The sequence below is a fragment of the Pseudorasbora parva genome, chromosome 17, assembly GCF_024679245.1.
Source record: "Pseudorasbora parva isolate DD20220531a chromosome 17, ASM2467924v1, whole genome shotgun sequence".
NCBI lineage: Eukaryota > Metazoa > Chordata > Actinopteri > Cypriniformes > Gobionidae > Pseudorasbora > Pseudorasbora parva.
Genome location: NC_090188.1, coordinates 10,401,496 through 10,424,162, shown reverse-complemented (window position 1 = coordinate 10,424,162; position 22,667 = coordinate 10,401,496). Strand labels below are relative to the sequence as shown.

The 22,667-nt window shown below is 36.4% G+C and overlaps 1 protein-coding gene across 25 annotated transcripts in view; it reads right to left on the bottom strand.

Annotated features, from left to right (window-relative positions):
- Positions 1 to 22,667, bottom strand: part of kcnma1a (potassium large conductance calcium-activated channel, subfamily M, alpha member 1a) — a 235,492-nt gene that overhangs the window by 11,060 nt on the left and 201,765 nt on the right. For 13 of the 25 annotated variants that reach the window (XM_067422361.1, XM_067422372.1, XM_067422374.1 and 10 more), the window contains 6 exons: positions 18,373 to 18,466; positions 13,406 to 13,529; positions 10,750 to 10,974; positions 10,105 to 10,297; positions 7,024 to 7,137; positions 1,451 to 1,581 (listed from right to left, as the gene is read on the bottom strand). In XM_067422361.1, the coding sequence (XP_067278462.1) occupies positions 1,451 to 1,581; positions 7,024 to 7,137; positions 10,105 to 10,297; positions 10,750 to 10,974; positions 13,406 to 13,529; positions 18,373 to 18,466 (881 nt within the window). Of the gene's footprint in view, positions 1 to 1,450; positions 1,582 to 3,080; positions 3,165 to 7,023; positions 7,138 to 10,104; positions 10,298 to 10,749; positions 10,975 to 13,405; positions 13,530 to 18,372; positions 18,467 to 22,667 lie in introns of all 25 variants that reach the window. The other 12 variants (XM_067422357.1, XM_067422366.1, XM_067422367.1 and 9 more) reach the window with 1 other exon arrangement.

Sequence of the window (22,667 nt, the reverse complement as noted above, 5' to 3'; positions counted from 1 at the left end):
TATTATGCTTAGGACTGTAGTGAAGGTCAAAGAAACTGTTTCTCAAAATAAAAATACTCCAGTACAGTACAGATATTTGAAAAATGTACATAAATTACAGTCTTCAGTGTCACATGATCCTTCAGAAATCATTCTGATAAAGTGATTTGATGCTCAAGAAACATTTAATATTTATTTTTGAAACCATTTTGTATTTGAGGAAACCATGAGACTAAATGAACAGTTCAAAAGACAAGCATTTATTTGAATTTTAGATATTTTGTAGCTATCGTGTAAATATCTTTACTGTCACTTTTGATTAACTGAATATGTCCTTGCTGAAAAATGATCACTGACCTCAAAATTTTAACAGTACTGTGTTTTACGTTTTAAATCCTAAAACTTTTAGTTAAGATTGCAGGTTTAAAGAGGATTTTGTATTTTAGACTCTCGAAGTGATCTCTGACTTGTGGATCATGTCCATCAAGTGTTCTTCAATGTCACTGATGATAAAGTTGTCAAATGATTAACGTGTAAAAATAAAAGATTCTACTAGGATCATGAGGTCGTTTTGTGAGCACCAGAGGGCCGTGTCGCCATGAGCTCGTGCTAGAGTGACATCTCTCTGGGCCCCTGACAGCAGCATTCAGCCGAATGATGGATGAGAGCTGTCTATTAGCAGACTTCACCTTTGTCCACAGTGAAATGCACTTGAAGGCTGCTTTGTTCTAGCTTCACTCAAAGTGAAAGGTACTGGAATTAAGCCATCATATGGATAAGGGGATAGCAGCGGTCGTAGGTGGTGGTGGGGGGACGTGGGGAAAAGGAAAATAGGTATCTTTCCTAATCTACCCAAGATGACATTGTTAGAAGATTAGAGCTCTTGGACCCCGTAGCAGCCCACATTGCGTGTCAAGGCATGCCATTAAAGAAACTTGAGCACTTACCTTGTTAAAAGATCTAATAAGACTCTTGAAAGTTCATTTCATGACACATTATATGAGGAGTCTTGGCAACAACTTTCCTTTTGATGTCACCGCTGCTGACAGTGCTGTCTGATCAATGTGGCATTTCATTTACCAACCTCTGCCTACTGGTAACGTCTGAGCCCTACATCTAAAGCACTGCACAGCCGGAGGATGTCTCTTTCCTATACATTATTTCAGAGGATTAGCAGTGAGACATGCCTTCATGTAATTCTATATGACATGCCATGATGGGAGAGAAATGACTGTGCACCTTTTGACAGGTTGCTTTGTTCACCAAATCACTGGCTGCTTTTGAATGCGAACGGAAAGATCATCTGAAGCCTAGTAGATAATATGAAGAATCCTTCACACAATTAAAGGATCTGAATCTACTTATTCAGCAGGGATAATTTCTTTAAAGGATTTATGTATGCTAATCTGTTTAAAGGAATTCAAATCAGTAAATAGGTGTCAACGTGGCAGCTGTTTAGCCACTAACTCACCGCACTCATCAGGGAGTCCAACACGCTAACGGCAAATGCGGTACCACAGGCAAACGGCTGGGTTAGATACAGCTCCGTATCTGGGTCATCATCGTCGTCTTGGTCCAAAAACTGAACGTTGGAGTCATTCACTGCAGTACAGAGAGAGAAGTTTAACAACAAATGTCCTGCAAATGGTGAAGTCGTGTCTCACCAAACATTGGTAAATGGGTCCATGAAGTCAAATAAATAATGATCATAAATAATAAAAATGCATGCACGTCAGTGGGCATGCATTCTGGAGAATCATATATATTGAAATATTGATATCTGCACAATGCAGTACCCCCCAAAAATGGTGGAATCCAACTTGATTAAAAAATAAATAAATTCTGTCATCAATTACTCATCCAAATGTGTATTATTAAAAATACTGAAATTTAAATAATTAAATCACAAAAAAAAAATCTTCCAACCTAACTATAGATTGCATGTAGTAGTAGTAGTGCTGTTTGATCTACAAATGGATTGTTTTTTTTTAGTCAGATCTCATCAATTCGTTGTTCGCTTCCACTTCACAAAACTGTATAGTTCACAGACTCAATGATCTAGTAACTGTGGTTAATAAATCAAATAAGGGGAAGATTATCAGTAAATAATGACTTCCATTTTTATCTGTTTCTCACACAAATCTATTGTATGACTTCAGAAGATTTGGAATATAGAGTACAAACATTATGACATACCTTTATTAAGCTTCTGTATCCTTTTTGGAACCTGAAAGCCTAATCCCCATTCATTGTAATGGAAAAGAATAACTAGAATAATTATTTGAAATGTCTCCTTTTGTGATGCCAAAAAAAAAAATTTGGAACAACATGAGGGTTTATAAATGATGACAGAATTGTTATTTTTGGGTAAACTATTACTTTTTAGTGATGAACAATTGCCAAAATGGCACCGTAGAGTAATGGAGATCTCTTTTATTAGACAGAATGTAAGAATTTAGGTCCACTTATATAAAATAACACGCTTGATACAAAAAATTGGTATCTTTGGTCAAAGCAGCAGCAGTTACATTGCTTTAAGGCTATTGTTTATGGTCTCAGCGGCCAATGTATAGAGACAATGCTCTGAAATCCCACTCGGTTTGAACACAGCCTTGCACAATCTTTGTTTCACCCCCTTTCAAAATCTATGCTTTAGAGATTAGGGCCAGCCCCAAAATAAATAAATAAAAATAAACAGCTTAAAGCTAGGTTTGATCTGGAGTTTTTTTGTGTGTTTTTTTTTCTAATTTGATTTCTTCCCAGACTTCCTGTGAGCTAAGGAAGAGAAATGTCAGTCTTTCAGACAGGCCGCTGATGAAAAGGAGCCCGGGCCAGAGAATTGAACTGCAGGGAGATGCTATGGAAACAGCCACAAGGACAGACTCGCATGATCAAAGGCCTAGTGATGCTCTGAGAAAGAAAGAAAAAAAATCCTTAAAAAAAGGCCAAAAACAAGACAGTCAATTTCAACCAGAACTAAGGATAAAAATGTGTTCAAAGTGATGCCATGGGAGCAGGCCTCAGCTGCAGCGAGAGAAATCAAGACAAGCCGATGAAGGAGGCAGTGCATCAGAGTAGCGGAGGACAAAGGCACAGCTTACCCAGTTCTGTTATCATTTGTATGTTGGTTCCACTGTTTTTTTCCTGACTGAATGAAACCAAAGGCAGTAGTTTGCCAGGCTTAGCTAATGATGATAAAACAGTGTTGAGGGGAGACAGTTATTGAAACAAGTTCAAAGCCAGAAAAAAAGAAAGCATAAACGAGAGTATCATGTCAAGAGTGGGATTAGAAATCTAAAGGTAAAGTGTCAGGATGAAGCGTTTCTGTAAGAACTCCATGGAACAGTTCAGCCGTGTTTGTTCATGATAACGGGGATGTCGTGCAAGCTTAGGTATCTACTGCGCTGCAAATAGGGGAAAGATTACTATGGACCATTTAGAACAGAAAAACAAATTTCAAAACATGTTTTTCCATGTTTCTTGTGTAATCGCACCTATTGCAGCACAGAAGCTGCAGGCCTGATTTACCAAAAGCTCCATTGACGGTCAATGATTCGCTTGACTAGAGAACTGAAAATGTCCGGTTTGCTGGCAATCTGCTGATAAAGATGCGTTTCAAAAAGTAGCAGTGAATTATGTTATGCTACAATTAGACAAACCATTTTCAAACTGAATAGAACTTCCAACAGATGAGACAAAGCTGTGCGACAAGAATATGAGGGAAAAAAAAGGATTGAAAAAAAGCTTTAGGAAGCTGGGACTTCTGGTGATGCTACATGAAAACAGTCAAAGTTCAATATTGGTCGATTTATACGAGTTCTTTAAATGACTGATGGTGATACCGACATCTAGAGGATGACTATTGGCCCATATATTTAAATTACAATTTAATGATAACAAGAAGACATACGTTTTACACAACATATAACATTATACAACAACTTTCTTGTCATCATTTAATTGTAATACAAAAAAGGGAGAAGTTTGTTCACACGCATACACGTGCCCATTTCTTTCAAAAATAAAATAACCTCCTGACCACCAAACTTCTGAATGGTAGTTTTACCATTGATTTTGATACCATTTAATTATGGGATATTGGTTACACTATTTCAGTGTCCTTGTTAAACGTTACATGTAGTAATAACTATAAATTATGCATAATTACATTCAACTAACCCTACAACGAAACTAATCGTAAACCTAACCCTATAGTAAGTACACAGCTAATTAATATTTCTTAGTACTTAATACTAAGTACTTATTAGACTGTAATAAAGTACACCCTTTATTTTAAGGTGTCTGTGTTAGTGTAATTATAAATTAAACTGAATAATAAACTATACTTACTATAGGGTTAGGTTTAGGATTAAGGTGTAGCTTTGAGTTAGTTGAATCTAATTCTGCACAACTTATAACAATTACTATTGTAACTACATGTAACGTGTAACAGGGACACTTTATTCCATTACTGACTAATTACTCAGAGTACGTATGTGAATGCTAAATGTGTGGGTCTTTTACTGTTTTACTCTATTTTGAATTCATTTTTAGAGCACCTTTCCTGTTAGCCATTATTATCTGAGTAGCTTAGGAAAAACAATGTGAATATTTATTTAAGAAATAACCAATTCACATCACTATAAACAAGTGGCAAGTGACACTGTCAAGAGTCTGAAAATAGTATCTCAACAATTTCTTAAAAGAGCTTCTAGCTCATTATTACACTGAAGAGAAGTTTTTTTGTTTGTTTGTTTTTGTTTTTTAAATACCTCTGTGAGGTATTTTAGAGGTGTAATGGTATTTTAAATATTAGGTGTGTAGTTTAAAGGGCAGTGTGAAATTGATTGTTTGATGGTACACTGTAAAAATATATTGTTGGTTTAACTTTAAAAAGTAAATAACCTGGTTGCCTTAAAATTTTAAGTTTATTGAAATAAAAAACTTGAGTACAACGAAGGAAATTATTTTAATAAATAGATACTTAAAATATTATCGTATCTAAACCACATAAAAAATTTGATAATTCATGAAAATTACAATTCGACATGTTTCACTGCGTCATCACAAATATAACATCCAATATGCTTACAAAATCTTTTAATAATATTTGAATAAAGTTTGTCGATTCTCAAAAATGTTCATTGTATTAACTGAAAATTTTAATTTCAATGAACTCAAAATTTTAAGGCAACCAGGTAACTTATTTTTGAAATATTTTTTTACAGTGTAGTCTGTGTATGTATTAAAGGGATCATGTGTGTATATGTAGTGCGTGTGTCTAAGTGATAGTCATGTATGGACTAAATGTTTTTTTTTTGTTTGTTTGTTTTTTTTATAAACAGCAGACAATGTATTTTGTGTCCAAGACAAATTTCCTTTGCAATAATAAAAGTCTATCTTATCTAATCTAATCTAATCTTTCTGTGAATGTAGCTAAGATTTTTTTTTTTTTAAATGCTATAATCTTTTCTCATATTTTATACTGTCATACATGTTGGGGTTAAGCTAGTGAAACTGTGGGGAAAATGTGACTAAATCCTTAAAATCCATATATAAACACTTTAAAAATATATATTATAAAAATCATCTTCACTATTGTAGGATTTCAGAAAAATATATATTTTTTGAGTTTTGACAATTTTACACTTTCAAATTTGTGTATGGTTTATAAAATTTTGAACTCTGAGGACCACAATGGAAATAAGCCTATGGCTTTTTTGTGTATTTTATCCTCGACAGTTTTGTTTTTTTAAATGTATGAAATGGTATTTTGGGCCTGACTGTACTTGTTTTAAAATTTAAATAAATCAAATAAAAAAAAATCCTTCTGTACTTTGTGGTTTTGTAGAGTTTTTAGTGGTTTTTAGAGTTTCGTTCTAAAAACTCTGTGAGATCTACTAGATCATTCTCTTTAAGTAATTGTGTTATTCCATCCGTCATTCTGGTTTGGATTTATCGTCTTGCTGTGAAAGCTAATACTCACTGGAATGCCTTATCAGAGAATATAAAAGAATGTAAATCGACTGGCCTTTTTAAATTGAACCTAAAATCTTTCTTAAACTCGAACCAAATCTGCAAACATTGACCAGGTTGCAGGTTGATTGATTTCTTGTTTGTTTGTTTTGGGCCCCGATAGTATATGCGTGTATGTATGTTTTATTATACGTTGGTATTGTAAGTGTTATTTTATCTATTTACATTGACCTACCAGGGGACTGCATGTGAAAATTAGCCATTGGCTAAACCCAGTACAATGCATGGAATGGAAACTTATGTTAAAAATTGTATATGGTCCCTGTACAAAAAAAACACCTCAATGTCAAACTCTAGCTTTAGATGAGTCAATATCAATTATTCGTCAATGTCTTTATTAACACATGACATGATGAGCCTTTATACAAGATTATAATGATTAAATGAGTAAAATAAAGAGCTTTTTTTATTATTATTATTGTTTCACCTCTATATGAAAATGCCAGCAAACCTTTAGTAAACCAGGCCCTGTATGTCTCAGATGTAGGATTTTATAACCCCTCTGGGAGGAGGACTTCTGGATCTCATGTATGTCCCAGCAGAACGTGTGTGTGTGTGTGTGAATAGCATGCTTTGCATGAAGTTTTAAGTGTCTGTAAGGCCCATTCTGTTTCGTAGCCTTTCTGGTGTAACACGCTATAATTGGGTCAGTGGAGAGTTGGAGCGACCGGTCTCTGGTGCTTTAGTGCCCTCAGAGATCTAAAACTTTCATGAGTCCCCCTACCATGGGAATAGTGCCACCCTCATTGTTATTTATAAATGAATCCATTTTGCTACTACATGCTTGTTTTTCTCTCCCTATAAGTCTAGGTCTCTTCCAGTGCATTAAAGGCACAACTGTTAAGGACGCAACTTTGAGCCAGTCGGTGAAATATTCAGGTGTGCCATTACACACATCACAGACACACACTTCATAAGGAACACATCAGTATTGCTTGATACGAGAGTTTAGATTCTAATCACACTTGACTTTGACATGTTAGCAGTTTGACTGCAGTCGCATCTCACCAAGTTCAGTTATGATCGGGATGTTTGATCCCGTGGTGACGGATGCCTGCCGCACTAAGCCGTGCACTGGACTGTTATCTGGAGATGACCTATCCATCCCCGGAGGTGTGAAACCTGGAAGAGAAAGAGGAAAGACACTGTCAAATTCTACTCTGCTTACAGTGCCAAAATAAATAAAAGATTCAAGCTCTACAAAACCATTGGCATAACAGTCAGGCAAAAATACGATGTTCTTTGTACAATTCTAAATGTAGTGAACATATTGTAGAGTTTGAGGCTGTATATGAGTGGACTGTCATGCTAGTCTAAAACAGTGAAATATAGATCATCCACTTCTAAGGGTCAGCTCAGGCATATTTAGCATTTGCTGCCTTCCATCAACCAGCAGGTATAAATTTTATATGCTGTTCATTTTGTTACCATAAAACTGGTGAAGTGGATCCTGAAAACCTTTTATGCGAAATGCCATGAAATACAAGCAGGAGTGACAAGAGTATGAATTCACATGACTTGACACTTTTGCATTTCCTCAAGCTGACAAGTAAACACTTTAAATCAGTAATGCTATATGCATAATGCATTGGCCCTGTTTTGACATCCATCGACTGGAGAAAAATGCAAGCGTATAGTTTTTACGGTGACAAACATAATGCAGGGAAAAGATTCAGGTCACAAAGTTTTCAAAGGGCTGTAGTATTCTGTACAGGGGTTGTCCTTCTTTTCAATAGGGAAGTTCAATAGACTAGCTTTCTCTATAGCTCTAAACAAAAGAACAGACAACAGAGAGGGAAACTAAGACTTTGTCTTAAATGTGCAGAGAATAACAGTCTCCTGTTGTGTGAATTGTGAAGACATCAAATATGCAGTGACAATCAGAGACAACCATCTGGCATGCTGAATAACACTTTTGCATCAGCTTATAAATAAGAGCAATTTGGATGCTGATACACAGGAGAAATTATTGTATTTTTTATTGTTTATTTTTCATAGATATGGTGGTTAATTGCGCAAATATTTTACATTATAAAAGTCATATTCTCTCATAGTATTTTCTCTCAACCAGATTAAGTAAAAATTCTGATCTTTCTAAACCTGAATAAGACAGCTGTCTTGTAATAATCAAAATTGTGGGTCGGAATATATTCAGAATGTCCACTGAAACTAAAACATTCATTCATATTCGAGCATCTCCAACTGAAGATAAATACTATGTGATATGTGAAGTACTGAAGAACATCTCAAATATTTCCAGAAGATTTAAATATTGTGTATGTTATAGTTAATGATTATATGTATAGAGGAATATGTCAACAGAATTTGCAAGCTAAGATGACTTTAAAAGTCTTATCTTGTAAAATTTGGAATAAAAAAAATACAATTTAGCACATTTTCAAGACCAAGTTTAACCACGCACTAGATCTTGCGCAACTTTGTGTTTATTGTTGCACAGCAATCACACTTCATAAAGTTATACACCCTCCACAAAAACAGACACATAAACCTTAAAGTCATGCTATAAATTCAGCTTTTGTTTGCTGTTTTCCACTGTAATGCATTATGTAGCCTGGACTTTTTTCAAAGACCCCTTAAGCACTGATAGTAGTGTCCTGTGTAGCATTTTCTCCTGGCAAAAGGCTTGTGATTTATTCAATAACACCTTCTGTGCAAGTTTAACAAGCCGCACTGAAACGGTGAGGTGCTGAGGGCAAGAATATTTACCAAGATGATGTGGTATGATGTAATTTATTACACCTGTATCTCAGATCATTTTTAAAAACATATATTTTATATGGTTTCTTATCAAAGAAAATGTAATTGTCATGTGTAAATATGTAATAGAAATAATAATAATAAAAACCTAGTTTGCCAAGTTGGAACTACAATCTGGGGGAAAAAAACATAAATCATATGTTTTTTCATGCTGCAAAAGTTTACTTGGGAATAAATGGAGAACAAGAAAGCTGTTCATTGCGGGATAAATTATGCTCTAATACACTGTGTTAATGAAATAAATCTTTATTACACACCATTGCTCTGCTGTTGATTATGCCAGATGTTGAGTTAAACTAATTGAGGAAGTAGTAATGGCCAGGCAATCATGGAATCTGTGCACAGATTTTCACAGAGCTAGAAATGCAAATCAGTCACAAATTTCTACACTTAATATTTAGCTTACAGTCACTAATAAGGTTGAAGTACTCTCAACTCCACTTTAAATACACAGAATTCCTCTAAATCAGCACAGACAATTCAAACTGATTTATTCTAGGCCTGGTAATGATGTATTCTTCATATCCACAAACAGTACGATTACCGTCTATTATCATCCACCACAGAGGGATGTGCTCTTCCCCAACACTACACACTCTTCAACGCGAGCCTTTGGGACAATATTGGACACATTTCATCTGAAAGCTGTCATTTTGAAGCTTTAAATCCATCTTTCTGTGCAAAAAGTAGATACTCAATAATGGTTGAAATGTTAATTGTTGTGGGCCAGCTTGTGCGGCGTGTGTAATTTACGTAATGAAGAGCAGCTGAGAGAGTGAAGCTGCTGATTTGTACAGTCTGTTTAATGATGATGAATCCTGATGGGCACAAGAGGGTTACATGTTTATCTGAATGCATAAACAATCTGTTCGAGTCAATTTGTCGGCAAACAAATCTGCTGCGGTCCAGCAATTGGAGGCAAATACGCAATCTGCACAAAAACGTTTTTTTGAGTACAGGGAAAAATATAATTCACTTACTCAGAATTGCAAGCATATTTCAATAATGGACATACATATGCATGAAATGCAAATTCCTCAATGCATAACAGTCTTTAGTTTCATAGAAATGTAATGTTTGCATAAAGTGTCTAAATGGCTGATTTATTGCCTTTCCAATGCACAGACATGTGAAATGTCAGTGCTGCTTTTATTCATTGATAATTCATGTTTTCCCTTGTTTTAATAAACCATTTGGGCATATAATTGGACCTTGTTGCCTTTGAAAGCACGCAGTAAAGTGCTGGTTTCACAGTCTAAAGCTCTTGAGAGGTATTCTTTATGTGCTGAAGTATTCTTGGCCACTCCTTACCTTGGGAATTAGCCTGCAAGACCCCAATACTGTCATCAAACTGCATAGATTTGATGTTAAGAGACGCCAAGATGCATTCCTTGTCCTGCAGTGAAGCATCGTCGATATTGTTCTGATTGGCTGACAGGATAACGCACATGTCGCAGAGGTTGATGTTGACGGCTCTTAAATCAGCTCGACTTAATGGCGTACCCTTCAGCAGAGAGAGAGTGGAAAGAGGAAGAAAGAGAAAACAAATTAAAGACGCCGCAGAGCTCAGGGAAATTAGTTAACAAGTATTTACTTTTCTAAAGGCAGTGACATTCAGCTGATCTAACTATGCTCTGAGGGAAGAAGTGATGTAGTCTAATCTAAAGGCTATCCTTTGCTGACGGCAGCTTTTTGGCTTTGTTTTTCATACTCAGTCAAGGCAATGCTAACAAGCACTACAGCAGGAAGCGAAGCCAGAGAATCACACGGCCAACAGGAACCTTGAAAACAACTTGTGGTAGCACTATTCAATGCAAAAAGCTTCTTAAAGGGAACATGTGCAGCAAAATAATGTATTACTTTTTGAGTCACATGAATGCATAACGTTTACAAACATCTTGTTTTCTCCAGGTGTAAAAGCTCAAGGCTTATTTTCAATGCATGTAGAGTACTCACGGGTAAGATGGAGACTTTGGGGAAGTTGTGTAGGGTTTCCCACTCTCTTCTCAAATAATCTAATGAGCCCACAAACACAATGGGCTTTAACTCATGGTAATGGAAGTTGCTTGCTCTCAAAGGCATCACCAAGTTTCGAAGCCCCACTAAAGCTGACGTGACATCTCCGAATATACAGACTACTACATGTCCGCTTAAAACCGTCATGGACGCCTCGCTGCGTGTCTGTGGTGAAAAAAAGCCAGAAACAAACAAGACAATTACAATCTCGTCAACAAGACTGGAATAAGAGCTTAGATACTGCCACCCATACAAAAACAACACAAGCTACAGGAAGAGTATTGCTTAAAATGAGGAAAAAGGCAAAAGCTGCATTTAATTGAACACATAACAGCAATAACGTATGATCGTCGAAATATGGAATATGTTAAATATTCATATCTTACCACAACAATATGGTCATTTAAAAAATGTTTTACATTGCACTTTGTACAAGGCAAAAAGGTTGAGATGTTTTTCAGAGCTTTGATTACAGAGTAAATATGTAATGTACTTGCTCAAGATGGCTTTCTCACCTGCTGTCTCACATAAGTGCCAAGGAGCGGGCTGAGGAATCTGTGCATGTTTGCCGCCTGTCAGTGCTCACGAGTATACAGAAATTTGTTCTATTTATATGCTTATTGCCCTTGAACAATCAAAATCAAATACACACATAATTATGCAGAAATGTCTGTCTTGGCAGGTATATGTCTTGGATCAATACGTTTGGAACTTGTGATAGTATTGGGTCCGTGCATTACAGTAGGTAATATAGTCTATACCCATCAAACAACAACTGGAAGAAAAAAAAACAGCCAACTTAAATGTAAACACTGTTTGTATCTGTATCTTTAGTTGTATGTATTTGTCCTTCTATCATTTGTTTATTAGTTCTTATTATATTGTTACTGTTTATTGCTGTGATTTACTTTTCCCAGTTATATTTCCCACCCTAAGTGATCATGTTATTAAAGCTACATAGTACACCACTGGACTAGCCTTTTTGGTAAGATTCTGGAAATTACCACCACAAAATTGTCATTTTGATCGTAAAAATTACAAAAAAATATAGCAAAATCCTGAAATGGCAAACAAATGAAATGTCAGTTGACCATGCAAAATACACACTAACAAAACATTTCACACATCTCAAACATTCAAAACTTGAGTGACCTTGGGTACTTTGAGGAATCTTCAGTGATTTCTGTATAATTACTCTCAAATTATGGTACATGACAAATTTACAATACTACGTTATACACATTTGTATTTTTTAAATATTTTTTTAATATTTAATAATTGTATTAATTTGTTTCTTTATTATTATTTCTTGGGCCTAACTTGCAGATTTAGGAGAAACTCTTAAAAATAATGGCTGTGTCAGTCCTAATTATAGAACTCCTAAATTTTGCTTTAAGAGCATTTCGCAAAGCATTGTAGCACTAAAACTATCTACTAAATCTTTGAAAAGGTCTGAGTAGTCAAGATGACTCTCTTCCATAAGTCTAAGTCACTAAGACCAAATCACAAACAATCATAATGGCTGCAGACCTTTATCCCTTTTCTCTCTTCCACTTTGCTTCGTGTCTACTCACTGTCCTATCATAACAAAAAGGTACAAATGTCAAAAATAACACATATTATTCATTTAATAAATAAATAAAAGAAAAAAAGAAAATAATGTCTGATTATCTGGCGCTTTTCACAAGTTCACACTTACAAATGATCAGATAATAAGCCTATCTGTCATTCTGTCCGAGGGGACCGAGGGCTCCGAGCTCAGAATTTAGCCCAAACCCAGAGTGCTCCCCCAAATCCCCGGCTGGGCTGAGAGTGAGGAGTCAAGGTGGTGGTGGTATCTAGGTGAGTTGGCTATGTACACTGTATAAATGTCTCCTTTCAAGCTGATTAGATGGTACAATATTCAATGTTCTACAATAATTCTATCACTGACAGAAATTCCTCCCCCATCAGCCAATCCCTGAGTGTATAGTTAGTAAGCATGATGACATCATCCATAGCAACAAGGTCAACCCCGCTACTCTTAACTTAAGGCTTCTATCTGTTCCTTTATAAAAGTTGGTCTCAGCAGCTTTGTGAATAGTTTAATAGAAAACTCTTAACAATAAACTTTTACTGCTATTTAGAAGAACCCTTAGTGCTAAGATAAAATGTTTTGTGTTTTACAGTCCCTAATCTATATATGTTCATATAGTTGTGTATGTGTGTGTAAAAGAAGATGCTATTATTCTGTTAACCATTAAAGTAAGTAATTCAAGATTTCATTAATGCATGCTTTAATAATACTTTTGGTTTGAAAAACACTGGATTCAGCATTCGATTTGAGCATGATATTGATAGTAAAATTAGACTTTTTAATGTGTTTTTTTGTTTGTGTTTAACTGTTTTTGTTTGTTTTTATCATAGTGCTGCAAGAATATTGCATAGGTGAATATTATAGGATGTGATAAAAATATGGTATTTCACTCACAGTTCTTAAGGATTGCACTCAAAAAGTGTTTAATTCTGAAACAATAGTGGGGGAATTCTTGTGACTAGTTGATTAATAACTATTTGATTTATAAACCCTACACAAAACAGTTACAACGATACCTACCAGAATGACCTTCTCAATTTCTTTGGATGGACACCAGTGAAACATTCCAGTAGAGTCATATCTTTTCACATTAGCATCCATGTTGTCAATCTGCTCGTTTCCCGGAATGAGCAGAGGGTCATGTCTGAAACAGAGCATAAGGAGGAGAAAACGTGTAAGAAGAAAACATATGCGCTGGCCCTATTTGCAAATGCAGGTTAGTAAAAATGCAACAGTGGGAATTTATCTACAGGGCTTAATTGTGACATTTGTCAAAGGACAAACTTTCCGCACATCTCAATAGACGTCTATTGACAATAAATAAGCAGTAAACAGCCTTGTGCTGACATGGCTTGTCATTGTCAGATTGAATTTGTGCATTGGACTCCATCATAACTGCAGCTCTCTCCGGGCTGCCAAGACTGCGGAGTCATCAAAGCGTCCGCGCCGGTGACAGCACTGGAGTGGAAGAGATGGAGCCGGAGCACTTCAGTGACTGAGTGGCACCAGAATGGAACGCCAATTACCGGCTTTTACTCTGCATCACTCCTGACGTGATGCGTCTAACGGTAAAAGCTTTAACAGAGGCACACTTTAAATATTTTAGGAATTTGCCCAATCACATTTTGCTCCCTCAAACTGAAGGCCATTAATGTTTCAGCAGCATGTCACGTCCAAACAGGATAACCTATATCAGCGCACCCTGCTGAAGCTGATCTGAGGGGCATGTTGACCGTGAAAGAAGTCCCAGCACTCGGGTACAGCTCGCATTCATTTTTGTGAACCCCCTTGAAAGCTTTCTAAGCAGCTCTGAAAAACAGAATTCACAAACCAAATGTGCGGCCATGTTAATTTAAAGCCTGGTCTAGGGATGTTTGGTGTGAATAGCAACTCAAAAACTTAGTGGAGTGCTGTTTTGAGCTTGTTATGGTTGCATTCTCTGCCTCTAATACATATTTATTGGTAGTAATCAATATAGACATGCCTGCAGCTTTTATATACTCTATACAAGAAAATATAAAAACCACCAATCTCTAAAAATGTTTAAAATTCATATTATTAAGATATATAAAATGTCTATTCTCACTTTTGACTGAATTTCCAATCACATTATTTTCTGTCATTAATTAAAAACCAATGATACTCAAAATGAACTACTGCAATGTGAATTTACATATATATATATATATATATATATATATATATATATATATATATATATATATATATATATATATATATATTTTTTTTTTTTTTTTTTTTTTTTTTCTACAATTAGTCAATGCATTTGAATTATTAAAATAACTACTATGCAATTTATTAAATATTCACAATACCTGATTTCGATTGCAATATAAATTCATGAGTATTTCAATGACTTGTTTGATCATGTGTCCTAAAGACTGTACAATTAGACTAGTTTGTAATCCCAGTGAAAAGTACAATAAAAACAAATAATAATAAATATTGATAATAAAAATGCATATACTAAAAATATTTGATGGAACGACACCAGTTTAAACCACTGGTTAATGACTTTGAAATACTTTGCTGTTGAACCAGTTCTTGAGTCCTTTCTTTGTGCTTTGGGTGTATTTTAGACCATGTATATTAGAACTGGTTTTCCCTCAGTGACTCTTGAGTTGATACTCATGATTTCTGAGGGCAGTTTTTGAGAGAAACCACAGAACCCTTGTAAATGCATAAAACTGTCAACTAAAACCCACCATAGGCCAAAAAGGCTGCCTTTGAGGAAATGGCCTCGGGGCAGACAACAAAGCCCCATTTCTAAGACCCGGCTGCAGGGGAACATGCTCTCACGGAGTCTGCTCGATCCAGCTATTGTGATAGTATTATCCACAGTGCTAGATTAACAACCATTTACAAGATAAAAATAAATACATTTTTAACTAGATGACAATATATCTCAGATAAATAAAATGCTTAGCTTTATAAGTTTTGATGATCTGAAGCTTAAATATAAACGGCCAATACATCACATGATTTGTCAATGCAATGCATATTTCTTTAATTATTAACACAAGGGTGTATTATTTTATCGTATGAATGCGATGTAATTTAACTGACATAATAATACCATGCCTGTTATGCCTAGTTCTGTAACACACTGTAATTAACACAGCACTAAATGAGGTTTGTAAATTGCATTAGTCCCTTGTTAATCACTCTAATAATGAATGATGGGACCTCTGCCTCACCTTCCATAATTGCATAATTTCAGATAATATGGTGGAAAATGTATTTACACTTTAAATAACTGCACTGTTATGTGAAGCACAAATACTAACTTCTGCACATATAAAATGCAAGATTTGTGGTAGTAAAAATGTGGAAATTCTGGTCATATTACAAACCTCATAATTACCTTTTTTTCCTCTATTCCTCTCTCACCTTCCTTAGCAGGTTAATTCAGTGAAACGCTCCTCTGAAGCGCCACTTAGACTGTGTTTGATTGCAAAAATATCACATCAGAAATGTGTCAATTAGCATGCGTGCTTGAGATGATATCAGACTGTGTGCAGGTGCTAATAACAGTGAAAGCATTTAGTGCTTTTACACCGACTGAATATTTTATTATGTGGCGCATGTTTCACCACTCACTCTACGGACCTCTGTCATTTCAATCTCCCCTCAACATACTGACTGGCGAAGTGCACCTCTGCCAAGATAGCTATCTCTCACCCGCTGTCAGAGCTGCCTGCCAGTCACAAGCACAATCCAACGCGCCATGCCACTCCAGAATAAAATATGTGACGTTACTCACTGCTGGTAGGGAACCTGACAAATGCATTCTGACTTCCCAATTAGATGTGTTGCGTCTCCTTTTGAAGCATGATTTTGTTATTGTGTAATTCACTTTTTTACATTGCACTTCATTTCATTTTTGCAACCAAAAACACATTTATTTCATTTTAAATTTTAAATAGACATTTAAACTAAAAAATAAAAGGAGTGGAGAACAGGACAGAAAGTTCTCCCATTTAATTGGTATGTCCAGAGGAGCGTCCTAGACGTGCATTTGGGGAAAGAGAGAGCGAGAGAGAGAACAGAAGTTGCCCTGAGAGCCGGGCAAGCTGCTTTTCAAACAGTGTTCAGCTATTCCAGCGCATCACTCGGCAGTCACTGGCTCCCCGAATCCCTCTCCAGCAGCCTATGAAAGCAGCTCCTCGCTTTGAAAATTTTCCCTATCATGCAAACTGACAAAGGCATACTTTTCAAAAACCCACAGCCAATCTGTTGATCATTATTTATTTACGACGGCCTGGAGGCGCAGAAGCCTGTAAAAACCATACTTGATATGGTATACTCTGGCTGTTTTTCCCTTTCCTGCTTGTTGAATAAAGAATCCCTAAGGCTCCCTCAAACAATCGCTTTTCATTGTGCATAAAACGCACCTTGTAAAGGCGAGGTATTTAATGTATGTTGTAATATATTGACAAGGAGGGCACAGGTTGAGGGAGTCCACGGGTCTGTCTTTGGTAATTTTGATGTTTCGCTGCAGGGCTTTGGCTTGAAAAAGCTTACACCTAGAACAGAGGACCTGTCATCCAGTACCCAAGAGCCAGCTGAACACACAGGCACCCTAAAGCACAGAAAACTTTGACACCGCTTTGAAGCGTTTCAAAACAGGGTAAATAACTCCCAAGAATTATTATCACTTGTAGATCAAAGAGCCGATGCATACATTACATTGCAAACGGGGACCTTCAAATGTGCTCAGAAAAACAGTTTTGCGCTGCAAGTTAAGCAATAAAAAGATCCTTCTAAGCAATCGCTGAAAGCAATTTTTCCATTCCTCTCTCTCAGTGTATTGTTTAAAACTGAGAGCGAAAAGAAACAATTGAACATTGATCATTTTCACTTGGAAAGCAGACTAAAGGGCGAGATCCTCTGCAGGGCTGACAGTTTACGGTATGTAAAACTCAACATAATTGCTTTTTTGGGGGGAGATTCATGTTGGAAACCTCTGTCTGGGGTACTTATTATACGCTACAGTGAAAAGCCTTGTGTGTGGCACACAAATGAAAAGAAGCTAAAAAGAAAAAATCTTTGTTCAAAAAAATAAATATAATACTATAATTCAATTAAAAGTAAAAGTCAAATAAGACAAAAAGTTGAAATTATTAATTTATTATAATAAAAGATTAATTTAAATGCTACAACTGTTATTATAAGCCTGCAACATTAATCTGACATTATATTACAACTTAGAAAATTTAACTGACTGACTAAATTACACAAAACTATGTTCATTTTTCAAAATGTGAAAACGCATAATGTCCCTTTTGTAGAATGTTTTCCCTTCCTCCAGACCTTCAGCAACACTTTCTCACATGATGGTGTGCAACGGAGGGCATTGTCTCTGCATTTTTTACAACCTCTGCATAAACGTCTCCTGGCCACATGGGCGGAAAGCTAGTCCTTTTATCAGTCAAAATCAATTAGCAGCATTATAATTCCACCGGACAGGATAAAAGGAAGGTAATATTTGAATTCATTTTTGATTGCGATGATACATTTCACATATGGCCTTAAGTACGAAAAACACTCCTCACAGGGGTTCCCACAATAGATGAAGAGCCCCGAGGCTAAGTAACCATGCTGGCGTCTCTGATTGGTTGGCACCGTCATTAGTGCCACCGCTGTTTAAGAACTACATGTGGACGGGACTGGGGGGAGATGACAGCTGAGACTTTAAAGCAAGAGTATTTTTCAAACAGCTTTTCATAGCTGCTTTCATGACAGAAATATTTCAGCTCTATCATTAACCGCTGACAGGCTGACAGCTCAAACGCCTCGGCCTGAAAGGCCTGCTCTCCCCTCCCTCTCTCTCTCTCTCTCTCCCTCCACACTTTCTTTTTCCTTCTCCACTCCTCCTACTCCCACCATCCCAGCACCATCCGTCCTGTCTCTGCCTCTCTTTCCTTTTGAAGGGTGGAGGGAGCATCTTGAAATCAATGTCTTACCTCATCATTTTGGGTGAGCAGTTGGGTGAATTTCGCATGCCTCCGTTGCGTTGCTTCTTTTTGGGTGACAGTGTTGACGGATGCTCATCTTCGACTGCAAACACATGCAAAGAGTGTCAGACTGTGGACAGCTGGGATTGTAAAGTGTGCTGGAGATGACATACTAAAGAACACAAAAGCCAACACTCAATCAATCATTGCAACAACAAAAAAAAAACAAATCTGAGAAGACCCCCAAAAATAGAAAGATAACAGTGTTAGTGTGGACAAAAGTACACTTAAAGATAGCAAGTACAGACCTGAAGGACAACCATTAAGTTTTACACCCTGTTTTCAAAGAGTTGTGCAGATCTATTTCAGTCCGTATCGATATAATCAAACTCTCTTTTACCACTCTGTCATTGTTTGGAGGGCATGAGCTCAAAGCAATGACAGAGGGAAGGAAAAAAGAAAAAAAAGAGTAATTTGGTATGTGTTTTTTAATGGATGACTACATGGCAAAATCAATCCTAATCACTCAGAGAGCTGTGAGTGATGGCTCCGCTGTGAGTCTGTCCCCCGTACCACAAGCACTCTCAGCGCTGAACAAACACCCTGAACTGAGCCTTCTCATTCTGAAACGCCTCTACAAGACGACGTTACTGAGGGGCCTAAGAATGTCACAAGCTCTTCGCTTTATAAGCACATCATGTGTGCTGTCTGAAGTTAAGCTTGGATTTTCAGATATATTTATGTAAACCGTTTTAAAAACGATAGCTTAACTCAAAGGAATAGTTCACCCCAACCATGAAAACATCATGATTCATTCACCCCCTTGTATTCTTCCAAGAGAAATTTTGAAAAGTGTCCATGCTCCTCTTTGTCATATGATAATAGTATCCAATTCTGGCCCATGCATCAAAAGGTATACTATATCTAAACTGAAGATGAGCACAAAGATATGTGAGTGGTGGAGGAAAATGAAACAAGATAAAATGTAAGCTTTATTTTACTTTAACTTTACAATTCTGATCCCTTTGAAGAATATCAGGTACATTTTTCAAAATGTCTCATTGTGTTCAACAGAAAAAGAGACAAAATGTTTTACGGTGAACTGTTCCTTTAAGTAGGGGAGAAACTGTTCAATATGTTGTAATAACTAATAAGATGTTTTTCAATTTCCATGTATACCACAGTACACAATGTTTTTCATTTTGGAAATGATTTCATATTTATTATGCTGCACTGCTATATTTATATTATACTGTATTATTCGGGATTTCTGCATGGCAATGAGTATTTGAGTATGACAGAACATTGAACAGGGAAATACAAACTCTAAAACACTTCAAACTTGCTTTAGTGTGGCTCTGTTAGAAACCCCTCACCCGCACAGCAAAATATTAGGGAAAAATACTGCAAACACATATACGTGTATGTCTCTGATTTTCCTTTGTCATCTAATTGTTCTAATGAAAAAAAGACAAATTAAACAAAAAGACGCTGTCTGTGTCTTCACCAAATGCCAGTACTTGACATTTGAAATTACACTGCAGAGGGAGCAATGTGAGACAGTAATCAACTTTAAAAATATCACTACTGATAAGAAGGCGGTGCAGTGGCCCTTTGTTCTGTACTATGGTTGTTGAGCAAGTGGCCTGGCTGGGCCGGACCGCTCTCTCCTGCCCTTGCTCTTCCAAATTAGGTGGCGGAGATTTACGAGCTACAGTGGTGCCCTTCAGTAAGAGGCTTAACAATGAAATAACTCCACCTGCAACACAGCCATTTCAGCAAGTCTCTGTTTGTTCCAAATTACATTAGGCCACTTTTACAACCTCAATCAAAATAGGATCAGCCCACCAATGTGTGATTGCTGTTCTATACCACGGGCAGCTATAGCCCTTGCTTTTTCACGTCCCAATCAGAACGATTGAGCTAGACATCCATCTCCTCTGCTTCAGACAGACAACTGGCTGATGCAAGCTTTAACGCACAACAGAGATACAACAGAAACAAGAATTTACAACTTGTTGTCTATGACAACAAATTTACAATGAGGTCTAAAAGTTTGACACCACAGTTTAAATCTAAATTAAATCTAAAAATAAAACAAACAAAAAAACAGACAGACATGGACATCAAATGAACCAAATATATTTAGGATTAATAAAAAAAATATTCCAAATATGCAAAGACAATTTGGATGGGGACATTTTTTTATAGTATCCTATGGTATATGATGGGTAAACTAGCTATTCTGGACCTTCTATACTCCTACTGATAGCAGTTTATGTGATATATTATATTCATATATTTAAAATGTATCTTTTTTTTTTTAAATATGTAAAGAAAAAAATGCTTCAAAAAACATTTTAATTATTAGTCTTGAATTCCATGGTACACAATGGGTAAACCAGCTATTCTTGAACTTCTATACTCTTATTGATGGCAGTTACACACATTACACACACACCCACACATTTAGTGCTGGGGCAGGGGGTACATTAGCCACTAGCTGCTCTACATGCATGCGGCAGTGACTGCGGGGACCCATGCAAGAGGAAGGGGTTGTTTGCAGTAGCACTGACTAATGCCTCCCAAGGCGCAACCTACAGTGCGTGGGGCGGTAGCGGTATTTCCCGGGAAGGCTGCGGGCCCGGTTCAGTCCAGCCAGGCTGAGGCGTGACTGTGAGGGCGGCGCTGGAGGGAGCAGACTTCCTTTGCGGTTATTAACAAGGGGTACAGCAGTCGTGGAGCACTCAACAACCGGCAGCACACTGGGAAGAGTGTTGGGAACAGCTATGCTGCTGGCCAGTTTGATCGAGGGGTTTTGAAAAGTCGCTCTAACTTCCTCCTTTACTGTCAAACAGTGGAAGACAAAACAATGAGAGATGACTGATTGGGTCAGTGACAAAAAAAAAAAATATATATATATATATATATATATATATATATATATATATATATATATAACATATCTTAGAATTATCTTCGTGTTAGTTTCATTTATTTTGGGGAATTTTTCTTTTTCTTTTTTTTTTAAAGAACTATTAGAACTAATATATATATATATATATATATATATATATATATATATATATATATATATATATATATATATATATATATATATATATATATATATATATACACACAATTTAAAAATGAAATCATATTTGAGGAGTCTAACCACATGCCATTCTACATGTGTCACAAGAAAAAGTAATTATTTAACATTTATCTAATCAAATTATTTAATATTTTAAGAGACATATTAAAAAGACAGTCAGAGGCTCTGCAGGGGTCTCACTAAATGTATTGAAATTGTACTGCTGTGCAGGTACCTTGTTAAATAGTAATAATAATAAAATATAAAATAGTTTTAAATAAGATTTAAAATTGCTATAAGTCATCTAAAAGCACATGCCATTAGTGATTCTAAACTAAATATATTATGATTAAAACACTGAAGCATTCATAATTTATGACTGAACTGCATGAGAATTACATAAATATTTAAATATGAAAATACAAGTTGACATGATTTTCATTGTTGAGCCATTTATTTCCCCCTTCAATTACCATTTACAGACAGATCCACAAATCTCTGTGCCATAAAGGTAACCGCCGCATTTTTGAATAATTGAAGATGACCCCTTGGTTTTATAAAACACTACTTAACCACTTGCCAAGCGCTTTAGGTGAAATGTTCAATATGACATTTGCTTTTCCATTGCTAATAAACATTAATTAATTAGAAGCACTTTCTTCTCTGCCTGCTCCGCGACAAGACAGAACAAAGCATGAACATATTATTCCTGATAACAGTCACAATAAATCAGGTCACAGTGCAGGTAGGGATGTGCTTGCACAAGGGAACACAGCAATCTCTTTACATTCTGCCTCAATATACGGCTAAGCGGTGTTAAAACAACATATCTAAAATGTGTGAAAATCAATACTCCATACAACACACGAAAATGTCTTAGATTAAGCTGCGAAAAGGACCAAAATAACAAACAATCTGCTGTCTGACAGACGGGAGTATGCAGTGTGTATAAGGGACCTGAAGTGTTTCACACAGGGAGTTATCAAGCTCACCGCCTGCCACCCGAGCCATAAGACTCCAGCCTAATGCTATCTACATAAAAGGCAAGAGGTTAACCAATATCTGGTGTAAGTGGAAAAGCAGTTTCCGCCTGCTCCCCAAACCTTGCTCAGAGCAATAAATAGATGGTTATTTCTGCCGTCAGCTGCCGCATAGATTTAAAGGCCGCCACAGATAACTCCTGGATTCATCTGGCCCCTGTCAAACA